The sequence below is a fragment of the Pelophylax lessonae genome, assembly GCF_965119305.1.
Source record: "Pelophylax lessonae genome assembly, chromosome: 11".
NCBI classification, from domain to species: domain Eukaryota; kingdom Metazoa; phylum Chordata; class Amphibia; order Anura; family Ranidae; genus Pelophylax; species Pelophylax lessonae.
Window position 1 is genome coordinate 209,211,593 of NC_138778.1, and position 16,434 is coordinate 209,228,026.

Below are 16,434 nucleotides of genomic sequence, written 5' to 3' on the forward strand. Positions count from 1 at the left end.
GAGCGGCCGATTGTTCGTCAGTCAGTATAGATTTCGGCCGACAAAAATCAGATGACCAAGACTGGGCATGCTCAGAGAAGAAAAAACACACGGAAAGTAAACCAACACATGACATCACTTCTGAAGTTGGTTGTTGTTGGCCGAAAAAATTTGTGTGCAGTCTATAGCACATTTCAACCAACACAACAACACTGGACAAAAGTCGGCCGATCGGTCGGCCAACAATCGGTGCGTGTGTACGAGGCTTTAGTCTTTGACTACGTATTTCCTGTCGTGTTTCTGCTGTCTCTGATAATGAATACTCACTGAATGTTATGCGTGGCTCTTTGGTGATGTCAGAGGTTGCACTTCAGGCCTCCCTATATCAAGAAAGTTGACCACCACAGCTCTAGATCCAAGTGATGGAGTAATACTTCCATTGTTTTCGGAGGACCGTTTGTAATAATATCAGCGTGGAGTTGTCTAAGGCAGGTAAGTAGTGATTTCCATACTTTGATGGTCACTAGTATTGTATCCAAGTAGCAAAGATCAAGTTTGTGGCCTAGCTCCTAGTAAAACTCTGTGATCATTTGTGGTGGTTGTTTGTTCAATTTGTTTTCATAGTTCACTTCATTCTGGAGACCACCAGGATTTTGCCTAATCCAGTATGATAGGTTTGGAAAACCTATACATATGGCTTTGTTAAAGGATGTTTTTTGCTTCCTCAGATCTAATTGTTTAGTTAGCTTTTCATATTTGTAGATACTTTGTAGACATGGTGATTGGCATTCAGAAGAGGTAAAGTATATTTGGGAAGGATAAATATTTTATTCACTGGAATTCTTCCAGTGCATTGTTGCATTACCTTCACAAGTAGTTGGATTGAAACTAATTTCAGAGCCATCTAGTAGCTCTCTGTGGACTTTTGCATATTTCTATATAGCCAGTTCTTTCCCCGGGTTGCTCAATCTGTGTTTTCACTTGTGTAATGTTTACCTCAGTTCATTTTGCAGCTCCTTTCTTATAAATAAGAGCATTGCCTTTAAAGTGTGTTCCAACTCTGGATGGTTAGATGTTGGTTGAGCTGCAAGTGACTCGTAGGCCTCTGGGGCCTCCTAAGTAAAGTTATCCACTATTTGCTTTATACTCACCGGGATTTTGAAGCAGGGTGACACAGATAGAGATATCAAAGGTCTCATATATAAGTCGGGATGTACTTGTGAGTCTGGGAGAAGGTCTTCCAAATCAGAAGGCTGTTCCAGGTCTTTGCTGAATTACACATCCCATAGCAGAGTGTCATTCTGTGCCTTGAAAACAACTCAGGAGTCTTAAGCCTCGTACACACACCTCAAAATTCGGCCGGGAATTTTCGTCCGACGACCGATCTGTCGATTTTCGGCTTGTTAGTATGATGCTTCCGACAACCGACTCCGACTTTTCGGCCGAAAAAATTCTGGTGTGCAGGCTATAAAATTTTCGTGCAGTCAGTACAGATTTCGACAGGGAAAAATCTTATGAGCAAGACTGGGCATGCTCAGAGAAGAAAGAACACAAAGAAAGCAAACCAACACATGACATCACTTCTGAAGTAGAATTTTGTCGGGCGAGAAAATTCGTGTGCAGTCTAGGCACATTTCAACCAACAAAACACAACCCTGGACAAAAGACGGAAGATCGGTCGGCGGAAATTCGTTGCGTGTGTACTAGGCTTTACTTTCCCAACCAGGAAAAGAAGTCTTGCTGCCTATCAAGTGCCCAACCAAACACATTGCACTAATATTGAGAAGCTAGCTGACAGCATGCAGGCTCAGGCAGCTTGACAAGCTAGAGGCCATTGGATTTCAAGTGACCTCTGACCCTACATATAAACACACAAATGTAGAGCGCTAAAAAACCACTGGCATATGAAGGGGGAATGCAAAACTACCAGACTGGGGAGGGGGAAGGGGAATGGGAAATCTAAAAAAAAAAAGGGACTTCTATATAAAATAAATACCAGTAGATAATGAATAAAAGTCCCAAATCTGGATGTCCAATGGCACTGAGCAGCTCTTCTCAGAAGTGAGGAAGACTCTGAAGCAGAAAAAAGACAAAAAGAAAAGCGCTCTAAGTGCAGACAAATTTATTGTAAAATAAGAACAATAGCTGTAGCAACTCACAAGATGCCACGGTATTCAGGCTTTTTTGCATCAAATATGATATGAAGCTCCTCTAGGTGGTGCCATCTATCCACACTACAGGCAGTATACACTGAAACACCGTCTGCCACATGGGAGGAAGAGAGCCGGCTATCTCTTAGCGGCGTCCGGGGAGGCAACTGCGGTGTGGAGATGAAGGAGAGAAGAATGCGGCCACGTCACCAGGGAGCTGGATGATCGGCATGCACGACGCGCATTTCTGAGCATGCGCAGGGTCCCGATCGGACATGTGCGCTTTTTCATCAGGTGCTGGAGAGCCGTAGTATTCAGGGAGTTTATATAGGAAAAAAAGACTCCACCTAGAGGAGCTTCATATCATATTTGATGCAAAAAAGCCTGAATACCGTGGCATCTTGTGAGTTGCTACAGCTATTGTTCTTATTTTACAATAAATTTGTCTGCACTTAGAGCGCTTTTCTTTTTGTCTTTTTCTGACCCTACATATAACTTGCCTGATAGGTAGCACTCAATGAAAGACAGATGCTTCATTGCTGGTTGTTTTTTCAAAGACATATGACTTTCTATGATTTCAAGGAACACTCAGAGATGAGACCCAATTCCTCAATATCTTGTAAGAAAGACAACCTGTCTACTCAGGGCTCCCGTTTATTCATCCAGGTGTTTTGGTAGTGCACCGTTCCAGCAGGCTTGCTCACAGCATGTACTGTAGATGCAGGTTGGGTATTCCCATTGACATCCATTGTTGCTTCCCAGAAAGAAAGGAAAGCTACACAGCACAGAACTACCTAGAAATTCTAGTGAGAGCTCACGCAATCTGGTTGCAGTAAATGTATCAAAACTCGGATCATTATTATGTATTAAGAATACTTAGAAATATATTTTTCCCCACAGCTCTCTGAAGAAGGTGAAGGCATTGAAGGTATTAAAGTCTCGTGCGATAGTCCTTTCAAAATTCAATCCAAACAAAAGCCAGTGAAAACTGTGTGGAATTTTACTGTCCATTCCAAGGTAAGGAATGCAAATGCAACAAAATGAAAGATTTCTTTAACCACTTGCCGACCGCCGCATGACTATTTACGGAGGCGGTCAGCCCCTCACAGGCAAAGCGACGTAGGGCTACGTCGCTAGCCTGTGAGGCTCTAGGGAGCGAGCGCGCGCCGCCGGAGGTGCGCTCCCGCTCGGTCACGGACCCCCCCCCCCCACACGTGTGCCCGGCGGACATCAGGGCACACGTGATCGCCCGTTACACCGGGAGAAAGGCAGGCGGCTAATGTAAACAAAGCCGCCTGTCATTCTTCCCTGTGTAAGAATGGAGATCACATGGTTCTGCTATGTAGGATTGTTGATCTCTGTTCTTACACCAGTAGCCACATCCAATCACAGTTAGAAGCACGCCCCCTAGGCACACACTTAACCCCTCCCTCTCAAAAAAAGTTAACCCCTTCTCTGCCAGTGTCATTTTTACAGTAACAGTGCATATGTATAGCACTGATTACTGTAGTAATGTCACTGGTAACCCCAAAAGTGTCAGAAATGTCAGTCAAGGGTCCGATCTGTCCGCTGCAATGTCGCAGTCCCGCAAAAAAAAAATCGCAGATCGTCGCCATTACTCGTTAAAAAAAACCAAAAACAACAAAAATGACAAAAATCTTTCCCTTTGTTAGTAAACGCAATAACTTTTGCGCAAACCAATCAAAATACGCTTTTTGCAATTTTTTTTACCAAACATATGTAGCATAAAACAAATTGGCCTAAAATGTTAAAAAATTTTGATTTTTACATTTTGGGGGGGGGGGGGGGGGGAATTTCATATAAAAAAATGTGAAAAATATTGTTATTTTTGCAAAATTGACGCTCTTTTTTTGTTTATAGCGCATGATCAAAAAATCGCACAGGTGATCAAATACCACCAAAAGAAAGCTCTGTTTGTGGGAAAAAAAAGGGCATCAAATTTGTTTGGGTACACCGTCGCACGACCGCGCAATTGTCCGTTAAAGTCACGCAGTGCCGAATCGCAAAATAGGCCCTGGTCAGCAAGGGGGTAAAATCTTCCGGGGCTTAAGTGGTTAAAACCCAGTGCAGTGAATAAATTCTGTATTGCCTTTAGTGTAGTCAGTCAGTCAGTTTGCAGTCTAAAGTGATGTCACCCGTTTTTAGTTAACGAATAATCTACATTCTCAGTGATGTCATCAGCTAGAGTTATCAGATAGGCTGAATTTATTTAAATGGTTTTGAACGATATGACCTAGCCTTTTCCAATGGTATTTTTCTTCTTTTTAGTTATGTAGGGTTTGACTATCTTTAGCGCCTTAACTGTTGACTTTTGCTATAGATGCCCCTCTTACATGTGGCTTTGCTGAAGATGGATCCTGGAGCCGCCTTTTCATTAACAGCACAAGGTTTGCCGGATTCCTGCCATTATGCCCCTGGCCACTGTTTCCACGTTAAGAGCTCCCGGACACATTATTATAAAATCGGAGTGCACGCTGAATGTTCAGTGTTTGGGGTCTTTGAGAAATGGTTGACTATGGATTTTGGAATCCGGCCCGTCTTGCTACAGAAGATCTTTGTGCAGGTGGGATGTCAGGAAGAAATCTGGAGTGATTTGGAAAGGACTCCAGAACAGGATAACAGCCCATTGACATCTTCTGAACGCTGGATCCCAGGAAAGCAGTTGTGGTTTCCATGCAAAGAGAGAACGCATGAGGAAGAAAAACTCTTGAACATGTACAAACCTCCCTCTATGAATCCAAGTTATGGTGGGAGAACCGCAAAGCAACAGGCGCTGACCGTAGAAAATTATCAGGATGTGATGCACATTAAAGTTCTTCAAGAAGAGGCCGCTAGAGAAGAGATGATAGCCAGGTAAAGTTAGGTGACATACAAGGATAGCTACACCCAGTGGTGTATTTTGGTTTTGTGCTGCCCTAGGCAAGACTAAAATTGGGCGCCACCCCTCCTATGTAAATTTGCCCCACTCCTTTTCTAACAGATGTGACTCCCTCCAAAATTGAAGGACTACAAGTCCCAGCATGAACCCCTGAGATCTCACGAGAGGGGGGGTGAGAGGGGGGTGGGAGAGAGAGAGGGGGTGGGTGAGGGAGAGAGAGAGAGGGGGTGAGGGAGGGAGGGAGGAATGGAGAGAGGGGGGATGAAAGAGAGAGGGGGTGAGAGAGAGAGAGGGGGGATGAGAGAGAGGGGGAGTGAGAGAGAAAGGGGGATTAGAGAGACGGGGGGTGAGAGAGAGAGGGGGGATGAAAGAGAGAGGGGGGTGAGAGTGAGAGAGAGAGAGGGGGGATGAGAGAGAGGGGGGGTGAGAGAGAAAGGGGGATGAGAGAGAAAGGGGGATGAGAGAGAGAGGGGGGATGAAAGAGAGAGGGGGGTGAGAGAGAGAGAGGGGGAGAGAGCTGGGATGAGAGAGAGGGGGGATGAGAGAGTGAGAGAGGTGGGATGAGAGAGAGCGAGAGAGAGGCGGGATAAGAAAGGGGGATGAGAGAGAGAGAGAGAGAGAGAGAGGGATGAGAGAGAGAGAGAGGGAGATGAGAGAGAAAGAGAGAGAGAGAGAAGGGGTGAGAGGGGGTGAGAGAGAGAGAGGGGGGGAGAGAGGCGGATCTAGCAACCAGTGGCCAATAGAGTCTCAGGTGGAGGGGGGGCGGCTTTTTTGTTGCCCCCCTGCAAAGTGCCGCCCTAGCCCTGGGCCTTGTTGGCCTAGGCCAAAATACAGCACTGGCTACACCTAAAACGTAAGCTGGCCAAATACGTTCCAGTGTTATTGTATAATCTCTGTATAGTCTTCCTTAGATTTACTAACAATCTTGTCATAACAGGGAATGCCTATGTAAACCATTCCATACTGTTATTATCCAACCACATAAGCCCTCTTACTACATAGATGTTGGCAGGGCTTTTTTTCTCAGAGAATAGGTGCAGGAACTCCTCCTTTCTGGGTCAATTCTTGTCTCTGCCCCTACCCACCTCCGAACACCGTTTCTTGATTCAACCACCCCTTCTCCCCTACCTCTCAGTGCTGCCCCCTTTAGAGATTACAGAGCCAGGTATCATTTTGTGGTGCTAAGTAATTTGTATGGAATTTGGTAATGATAGCAAGAAAAGCAGTAAAATAGATCCCTTGCAGCCACCAGCAATAGACCCTCCCCAGCAACCACAGATCTTAAAGCAACCATCATCAATAGATCTCTTCCTCAACATCAGGTCATATCCAGCAACAATTGACTCCCCAGCGTCATAAGCCCCCTCCAGCAAACCAGTAACAATTGACCTCTTAAGAAACAATAAACAACCATTCATAAATATATCCCCTCCAGTAACAATAGATCCCCCTGCAGCCAGTATCAATAGACCCTCCAGCACGCCCCAGCACCCCTTGCCATTAAATATAGTACCATTCAGTACTGAAGGTGCCGGAACTGCGTTCCCCCGCGTTCCCGCTGCAAAAAAGCCCTGGATGTTGGTAAACCTTCTAAAGAAGATTGCACAAGCAGATTATGTTTGTAGCCTGTGTAGACAGACTTTTGTTTGGATCAGGTGGGTTTTCATTCCCGTGCAAGACTATAGGAATGCAAAACCAACTTGAAGCAGGTCAAAGGCATGTAAGAAGGAGGCCAAATGCGCCTGTTATTAATTTCTCTATGAGGTCAGTACCATAATGTCAAACTGAGGTCATGGACACAATCCCAATGCCAGTTGACACTTGCCCATATGATAACGTTGCATGGTTCACAAGTCCCAGTCTTATTGCTGAATGGCTCTAGTTTCCATCTTGCCATTCATCTTTCACAGCATACTCATGTAAATATTCTTATTTTTTATAAAAACGTGGATAATTGTGCAGGGATCATTCAGGCTAGAAGAGGTCGGGTATATGTTGCCTGCATCATCAACAGTCAACACCAATTTTTGAAGTTATGTATTCATTAAAAATGCTGTTAGTATATATTTCTGTATTCCTCTGCACAGCGACATTCAGAATCAAAGAGTGAGGATCAACTCACACCATGGAGCCAATTTGCCTCAACTGCAGTACACGTGATGATGAACAGCATGCTGATCTAAGGAAAGAGTGGAGTAAGCACTGTGTTGAATCATGAGTGTGCTCCTGCTGCTGCTTCCTCATTAACAAATCAGCAGGCTGGGGAGTGTGTTCCTGACCAAGCAATGCAATGTTGTGGAGATCTGGGGTTAGGGTCTGGATCAAAAAACTGTCTGCAAAGAAGGCATGCTTTGCCTTCAATACTGTCTATGTCACTGACTTTAAAAAAGTACAAACAATTTAATTCTGTGCAGCCAATCTTGTGATTTACACGCATCAGCCACCCTAAATAGGCAGATCTCTGTGTCCACTCCACTAGGGATGAGCTCAGGCGTGTTCATGCAAACCCACATAAGCTGTCCTGTCAGGAAGCTGTCACTGTGGACAGCTTATCACCAGTGGCCAAGGCATTATTTGCCCCACAGCCTCACATATACAAGGGGCATGTATACAAAGGCGTTTTTTTCTCAAAGAATAGGCGCAGGAACTCCCCCTTCAAAGTTACTTTGTGTCTCCGCCCTCTACCCACCTCTGAGCACTAACCCTTGGTTCCACCCCTTCCAACCTCCGAGCACTGACCCTTGGTTCCACCCCTTCCAACCTCCGAGCACTGACCCTTGGTTCCACCCCTTCCAACCTCCGAGCACTGACCCTTGGTTCCACCCCTTCCAACCTCCGAGCACTGACCCTTGGTTCCACCCCTTCCAACCTCCGAGCACTGACCCTTGGTTCCACCCCATCTAACCTCCGAGCACTGACCCTTGGTTCCACCCCTTCCAACCTCCGAGCACTGACCCTTGGTTCCACCCCTTCCAACCTCCGAGCACTGACCCTTGGTTCCACCCCTTCCAACCTCCGAGCACTGACCCTTGGTTCCACCCCTTCCAACCTCTGAGCACTGACCCTTGGTTCCACCCCTTCCAACCTCCGAGCACTGACCCTTGGTTCCACCCCTTCTAACCTCCAAGCACTGACCCTTGGTTCCACCCCTTCCAACCTCCGAGCACTGACCCTTGGTTCCACCCCTTCCAACCTCCGAGCACTGACCCTTGGTTCCACCCCTTCCAACCTCCGAGCACTGACCCTTGGTTCCACCCCATCTAACCTCCGAGCACTGACCCTTGGTTCCACCCCTTCCAACCTCCGAGCACTGACCCTTGGTTCCACCCCTTCCAACCTCCGAGCACTGACCCTTGGTTCCACCCCTTCCAACCTCCGAGCACTGACCCTTGGTTCCACCCCTTCCAACCTCTGAGCACTGACCCTTGGTTCCACCCCTTCCAACCTCCGAGCACTGACCCTTGGTTCCACCCCTTCTAACCTCCAAGCACTGACCCTTGGTTCCACCCCTTCCAACCTCCGAGCACTGACCCTTGGTTCCACCCCCTACCCAGCTTCCAGTACAGCCCCTTTTAGAGAATATAGAGCCAAGTATAATTTTGTATTGGAATGTATAGGATTAGGGTATGATAACAAGAAAAGCAATAAAATAGATCCCCCTCAGCCAGCAGCAATAGACCCCCCCAGCAGCAATAGACCCCCAGCAGCAGCAGAAGATCTCCCAGCAGCCAACATCAATAGACTCTCTAGTAGCCAGCAACAGTGGACCCCTCCCTAAACAGTAGATCCATTCTAGCAACAATTAGCCCTCAGTATCAAAAGATCCTCCACCAGCAACAATAGATTGCCATGCAAAAATAGATCCCCTCCAGCAACAATAGATCTCCCAGCAGCCAGCCTCAGTAGACCCTCCAGCACCCATTGGAGGTGCCGGACCTGCGTTCCCCCGCGTTCCCGCTGAAAAAAAGCCCTGTGTATACATATGGCTTTGGGTTGGGGAATGTCGCGGCCACTTTTGATTGCCTGTCCGCAGTGACAGCTTTAATCTTTGGAAGTAGAGGACTGCACTCCGACTTGAAAATTGCAAAAATGTATTGAAGAATCCAAAAATCCATGATAGACAAAATAATCAGAGACAGGAGACAGAGCATAGTTAACGCGTTTCACAAAGTCAAATTCGCTTAATCATAACATAACAGTTACAGCTTCCTGGCAGGATAGCTCATGCGGGTTTGGACTTGTGTCCAAACTTGCCTAAGTTCATTAGTGCTCTGCACCTCACCTCCAGCTTACCAGGGTGGAGATCCATTTAGCAGTAAAACTAAACCAAAAAGTTGCAGATTAATCTTTTTTGGTTGTGACAAGAGTGTAAAATCCTGCATAATCACAAAACCTTCAGCATGCTAATATAGGGAACTGTTTGCATGGAATTCCACTCGAATACCTTCTTCTGACCGCCATCTTTGCATTCTCTAGGTTAAACCTGAAGACTGATGTAACCTTGACCAGGATGCTAGAATTACATAATGAGACGAAGTTCTGCCCTAGCGGGGAGCTTTTTGCAAAGGTGCCACTTCCTAAGGGCCTGACGAAAGACACAGAGGAAGGATATTTACTACAGAGATCTGTGTCCTCTGCCTTGGTGGCTTCCAATCCACAGCAGGGAGACAAAGTCTATGAAGTGTACGTAGAGCTCAGCAGTGAATTAGATGGCAGTGTTGTGCTCCGATTCCCAGAACGGTGCTGCCGTGAGCTGTCTCTTCATCCGGAATCCTCTGTCAAACTGGAGATCCAATTCCAGCTTGACCGTCTGCCATTCTGTATATATCACGAAGCCATAGACCGCCTTTGGGATGTGGCCCTATTGCTGCCTGACCTAAGCAGGTGTTGCGTGCCGACCTCTGAAGAGCAGATGTCCTGGGGCAACGATAGGCAAAAAATGGCAATCTCTTACATAACCGGAACAGTGACAGGCAAACAACCTGTGGCACCACTAGTCATTTATGGCCCTTTCGGGACTGGAAAAACGTCAACCATGGCCAAAGCTGCACTGCAAGTTATCAAACAAGCCGGAACCAGGGTGCTGATCTGCACTCACAACAACAGGTACTGACTCTAAGCAAACTGTATATCAAAGACAATCTATTTTTAGCTTTAAAAGTTTTTAAAATGTTGTTTTATGTATTTTAAACTGAAACAATGTTGTTTTACAAATAAATATTTAAAGAGACACCGTCACTGGGGGAGGAGAAACCAGCTGAGCTAAGAAGTTTAGACACCTAGTGACACCTAGTGGTGCCTGGTATCTGGACAAGGGGCTACCTTACAAGACGCACCCTTGACACTAGATTTCCAGAGCACTGTCCCGTGCATCGGAGTCCCAGCTGCTGAGTGGGGGCGGGAGCGCGTCGCTGGTGGTGCGCGCTCGCCCCCTAGCTGCCAGCGGGCGACTGACATAGCCCTAAATCGGTTCGTGCAGGTGGGCCAGCCTGCCGCAGTATATATGCGGTGGGCGGTCCTGAACCGGTTAAAAAATGCTGGCAGGTGGGCTTTTTTTGCAGAAGAGACTATATGCTAGCAATTTAAAAGAGTTGTAAAGGCAGAAGGTTTTTTATCTTAATGCATTCTATGCATTAGGATAAAAAACCTTATGTGTGTTGCAGCCCCTCTCAGCCTTCCTAATACTTACCTAGCCCCATCTCTATCCAGCGATGTCCACGAGTCCCTCGGCACTCCCTCCTGATTGGCTGAGACACAGCAGCGGTGCCATTGGCTTCAGTGGCTGTCAAACAAATTCAGTTAGCCAATCATTAGAGAGAGGGGGCTGAATGGACACACGGACCTGCAACTTGACTCGCACTCGGAGGCTTTACAATCACATTAATTCCGATTGTACAATGAGCCGCAGGAAGAGTATGAGAAATCCAGTCCAAGCATTATTGCTTAACCGCTTCCCGACCGCCCGCCGCCTTTTTACTGCCGCAGTGCGGCCCTCCTGCGTGAACGAACCGATGTAGACCTACGTCGGTCATGCCCCTGTAGCTAGGGGGCGAGCGCGCGCTGCCACCGGCGCGCTCCCGCCCCCACTCGGCAGCGGGGACTCCGATGCACGGGGCAGGCAGCTCCAATTGCCGCCTGACACCTACGATCGCTCCCCACTGAGAGAGAAGAATGGTCAGCTGTTGTAATCACAGCTGACCGTTCTTCTCCCTGGAATGATCACAGAGCTCCTGTGATCCTTCTATATATGAACACAGGTCTCTGTGATCATTTCACAAGCCACGCCCCCCCCCCCACAGTTAGAATCACTCCCCTAGGCTCACATTTAACCCCTTGATCACCCACAGTGTTAACCCCTTTCCTGCCAGTGTCATTATTACAGTAACAGTGCATATTTTTAGCACTGATTACTGTAGTAATGTGACTGGTCCCCCCGAAAGTGTTAAAAATGTCAGTTAGGGGTCCGATCTGTCCGCCGCAATGTCACAGTCCCGCTAAAACTCACAGATCGCCGCCATTGCTAGTAAAAAATACAAAACAATAAAAATTACATAAATCTTTACCGTAGTTAGTAGACACGATAACTTTTGCGCAAACCAATCAAAATACGCTTATTTTGATTTTTTTTACCAGGAACATGTAGCAGAAAACAAATTGGCCTAAAATGTAAAAAAAAATTTTTTTGTTTATAGCGCAAAAAATAAAATTTGCAGAGGTGATCAAATACCACCAAAAGAAACCTCTATTTATGGGAAAAAAAGGGCATCAATTTTATTTGGGTACAGCGTCGCACAACCGCGCAATTGTCTGTTAAATTAACACTGTGTCGAATTGCAAAATATGGCCTGGTCATTAGGGGGGAAAATCTTCCGATCCAGAAGTGGTTAATGTGCGGTGTCATTTCTTTACATGGATCATTCATGGAGCATCTCTTTTATTCAGACTAATAGATAGTATTAATTTGACATCAAATTTTTCATTTGCAATTGTTTTAGTTTTAGTTGACTAAAATCTCCATACATTTTAGCCAACTAAAATCACTTTAGTCGACTAAAATCTAATTGGTTTAAAGTGGTTCTAATTCTATGCATTAAGATAAAAAGCCTTCTGCATGCAGCAGCCCACTTCAGTTTCCCTCAGTCACCCTAATACTTACCTGAGCCCATCTTTATCCAGCGATGTTGCAAGAGTGTCTCAGGTGCCTGTGACTCCCCTCCTTATTGGCTGAGACAGCAGCGTGGCGCGATTGGCTCTTACTGCTGTCAATCAAAGTCAGTCAGCCAATCAGGAAAAAGGGAGGGCAGAGCCGGGTCACAGCTCCGTGTCTGAATGAACACAGGGAGCTGTTACTTGGCTTGGGTGCCCCATAGCAAGCTGCTTGCTGTGGGGGCACTCAACAGAAGGGAGGAGCCAGGAGCACAGAAAAGGGACCCGAGAAGAGGAGGAACTGGGTCACTCGGCTAGGGTGCCCCCATAGCAAGCTCCTTGCTCTCGGGGGCACTCAACAGAAGGGAGGAGCCAGGAGCACAGAAAAGGGACCCGAGAAGAGGAGGAACTGGGCCTCTCGGCTTGGGTGCCCCCATAGCAAGCTGCTTGCTGTGGGGGCACTCAACAGAAGGGAGGAGCCAGGAGCACAGAAAAGGGACCCAAGAAGAGGAGGAACTGGGCCACTCGGCTTGGGTGCCCCCATAGCAAGCTGCTTGCTCTGGGGGCACTCAATAGAAGGGAGGAGCACAGAAAAGGACCCGAGAAGAGGAGGATCTGGCCTGCTCTGTGCAAAACCAACTGCACAGAGCAGGTAAGTATAACATGTTTGTTTAAGAAAAAAAAAAAAAAATGAGACTACAATCACTTTACTTGAGCCCCATCTCAATCCAGCGATGTTGCACGGAAGCCTCGGCTATCTGGGACTCCCCCTCCTCATCGGCTGAGATAGCAGTGGATGCCATTTGCTCCCACTGCTGTCAGTGAAAGTCAGTGAGCCAATGAAGATAGAGAGGGGTTGGGGCCAAACCGTAGCTCCGTGTCTGAATGGGCACACAAAGCAGCGGCTCGGGTGCCCCTATTGCAAGCTGTTTGCTGTTGGGGGGCACTTGGCAGGAGGGAGGGGCCAGGAGCAGCAAAGAGGGACCAGAGAAGAGGTGGATCTGGACTTTTCTGTGCAAAACCAGCTGCACGGAGCAGGTAAGTATAACATGTTTTTATTTTTAAATGAAAAAAAAAACCAAGACATTAATATCACTTTAAATTGTAATGAATTATTTAAGCATTTCTCTGGAAATTCCAAACTCCTGGAGTAAAATTCTAATAACATTATGATTTATGGTATTTAGTTTTTTGCACTAGAGACACAGATTTACCTGTTGGGTATATATAATCTCTTTATTAATAAAACCAAGTTTGGTTACATGAATATTGTTTTTTTGACAAACAGAAATGCAACTTTAAATTATTAAAAAAATAAAATAAAAAAAAGGGAACAAGAAATCAGCACTTCACTTGCTAAAAATCAGATCTGAATCAGTGCAATCAAAAGTGCATAGTGTATGGGGGGCTAATGTTAACCAACAGAAATAACAAAACAATTGTAATGCTCTCACAAGTTTCAGTGTGAAACAGGCATAGAATTAGCGTGGTGTGAAGCCGTCAGTAGTGTTAATAGTCCCAACCGGAGCTGGGATCATAGAGAGGCAGTAGATGCTGGGATAAGAGCCAGAGAAGCTGTCAGAGAGCCGCCACAGGAACCTCATCAGCTGATGAAGGAAGAAACTTAGGAAGGAGGCGTGGTTTTGCCTCTGAAACAGTTCCTGATTGGCTACTAGCACCCAGGCTTTTGACAGCTCTATCTGACAGTTCTGAGGTTCCTGCGGCGGCTCTCTGACAGCTTCTCTGGATCTTATCACCGGCATCTACTGCCTCTCCATGATCCCAGCGGCTCCAGTTGGGACTACTGAAAGCTTTACATTAAGCTCATTCTATGCCTGTTTCACACTGAAACTTGTAAGTGCATTTTATACATTTTATATGAATAAAATCTTGCTGCACTATTGGCAGCCTGGCGCCTCTCTCCCCTTACTATAAAACAAAATGTCCCTCCCTCATATTTTAGTTCCGCATACATTTCTCTTATTTTCTCTATCGCTCATTGACAGACGTAGTCCTCGGTGATACAGCACCTTCGGGTTATGTTGCCTCCACAGGAGTAGGACTAGACAGGAAATGAAAAATGCTCTGGCCACACCCCAGGGGCAGTCCCCGAGGGTATATCCTCTCTCTCTCTGCCACAGCAAATCAGTTTTTTTCTGTCTAGTCAGGAGTAAGGACCTAGATACCTTGCTGGGATCTTCGGTCCTGGCAGGATTTTTTTCTTAGAAAAGAATTTTTTAAGACAGCTTTTTTTCTCCAGTGTTCCTGTGAGATCTTCAAGCAAGAAAGCTGAACTGGGCGACGGGCGGGATGTTGAGATCCAGTGGTCACCCCAGTTCAGCCTACGAGCGCGTGCAGGCCATAGCTCCGCGCTGGGTCGGCCGCGACATAGTCCCACTGGACGGGGACTGACCCTGCGAGTTAAACGTCTCGCTGAAACGCCAAAGACCATGAGTCACGGCGCCCGTATTGGTCGACAGCCCTCCTACCTCGGTGGAGAGGGGTACTGTCAGGAGTTGGCGCCCGCCTGGTTCCGGTATGGTGAGTAGTATGTTCCCCCTTTCCCCCTGACGGGTCTTGTGGTGAACGCGGGCCCCTCTCTGTAATGGTAAGGATGGGTTCCCCTCTATCCTACAACATGTCACAGATCCCCCTAATTGAGTGTGATTTTTGTGTACAAGAAGCCAGGAGGCTTGGTTTGGGAGCTGACAATCTAATTGTAAAAATGTGTAAATGATTGTAGTCAGTGGCAGTACTAGAACTTTACTGTGATAGTATAAGGTATCCTACCTGTCAGTAGCCACAGGGCGATGTCTATACATGTATACTGCATTCCAGATCATTCCTCCAGCTAAGCAGATGCCTCCCGACGGCCACGGACCGCATACGGCCCGCTAGGGTCCGGTACCTCCGACCACGCTGACCACCATGAGGGTGAAGGGTTGTGAGGCCGAGATCCTTCTGCAGACATGTAGATCGCACGAGGCCGCCATTTTGGTGTAGCCTTGTGTCTCCAGCATGGGGGCGGCCATGTTTGAGGTGACTCAAACACCTCATGGAGCCAGGGGGAGGAGCCGGCAGGCGTGTTAAGGGGCGGAGCCGCCTCTTTTACCCAGGAAATAGGGCCAAAGACTTCCTGTCTGTAACAAGACAAGCACTGAGCAAGCTGATGAAAACTTCTGTGCATCAGGGATGAGCCTTGGGGTCTGTCTCTCTCTCTTTGTGGGGTCCAAAAAGGCAGGTAACACTGAGGGGCGCTGTTGCGACTGGGGGACACAAAAAAAAAAAAAAAAAAAAAAGTTTTTTTTTTTTTTTACTTTGTCATTTTTTGTCGCTGGCAAGTGTCTTGTATAATCATTGACCCTGCCGCATAGGTATCCCCACCTGATCCCCTCAAGGTGGCCGCAGGACCCTCCAGTACCCCACTTGTTTTTAATGCATTATCGGCAGTTTTGGAGTCTTTGGTATCCCGGGTGGAGGTGGCCTGTCAGGGACGGGGATCAAGAAGCGACCCCCGCCTACCCCTATTGTTTATCAGATACTTCAGATACGGATTCGGAACTGGTCAATGCAGTTGCAGGTCCCTCTTAGGGGGCTGTTGTCTCAGGTAATATCTCCTCAGCAGTGAGGAGCACGTTTCTGCCTCCGCCATAGCACAAGAGTGGTGGATGCACTAGTTGTGTCCGTCCGGGAAACCTTTAGTCTTGAGGTTACACCGGCAGAGGTAGCTGAAACTGAGATTCCTTTTTTGGTACTTGTTAGCCTACCAAAAGGGCGAAGGATTTTCCTTTACCCAAATGGGGTCGTTTAGAAACGAACCCCTGTTATTTCCAAACGCATGGCTAGGTGCTATCCGTTTGAGGAATTCCTCTTTATGGGATAGACGGTACCACCTGCTGTCTTGCCACAGACTGTTAGGATAAAAAGACCTCGTAACTAACGAGGACCTTCCTTTTCTGCTCATATAGAGTTGTTCGTTCCGCGAGGGCGGGCGATAAGGCGAAACCCTCCAAAGCCCCTTTAGAGGGGTTTCAAAGGGCGCTGGTCGGGTAAACAAAGAGTCCGGCTCAGCCAAGCCTGAAGAATATAGCCTGATGCGCCCCTACCCATCTCTAGGGTGGGGGGGGGATGTCTTCACCGGTTTCTGGAGGACACAGGATCGAGTTTCGATCACTTCCACCGGTGCGATTCTTCCCTTCTAACATTGAACGGGTTCAGGGGTTCTATTCGAACCTATTCACAATGCCCAGGAAAGAGGGC

At 47.1% G+C, this 16,434-nt stretch overlaps 1 protein-coding gene across 1 annotated transcript in view; it reads left to right on the plus strand.

The window, feature by feature from the left end:
• The window catches only part of HELZ2 (helicase with zinc finger 2), an 82,685-nt gene that overhangs the window by 14,747 nt on the left and 51,504 nt on the right, over nucleotides 1–16,434 (plus strand). Inside the window, exons 4-6 of the mRNA XM_082271525.1 lie at nucleotides 3,030–3,146; nucleotides 4,471–5,003; nucleotides 9,505–10,134. Coding sequence (XP_082127651.1) covers nucleotides 3,030–3,146; nucleotides 4,471–5,003; nucleotides 9,505–10,134 — 1,280 coding nt within the window. The remainder of the gene's footprint in view (nucleotides 1–3,029; nucleotides 3,147–4,470; nucleotides 5,004–9,504; nucleotides 10,135–16,434) is intronic.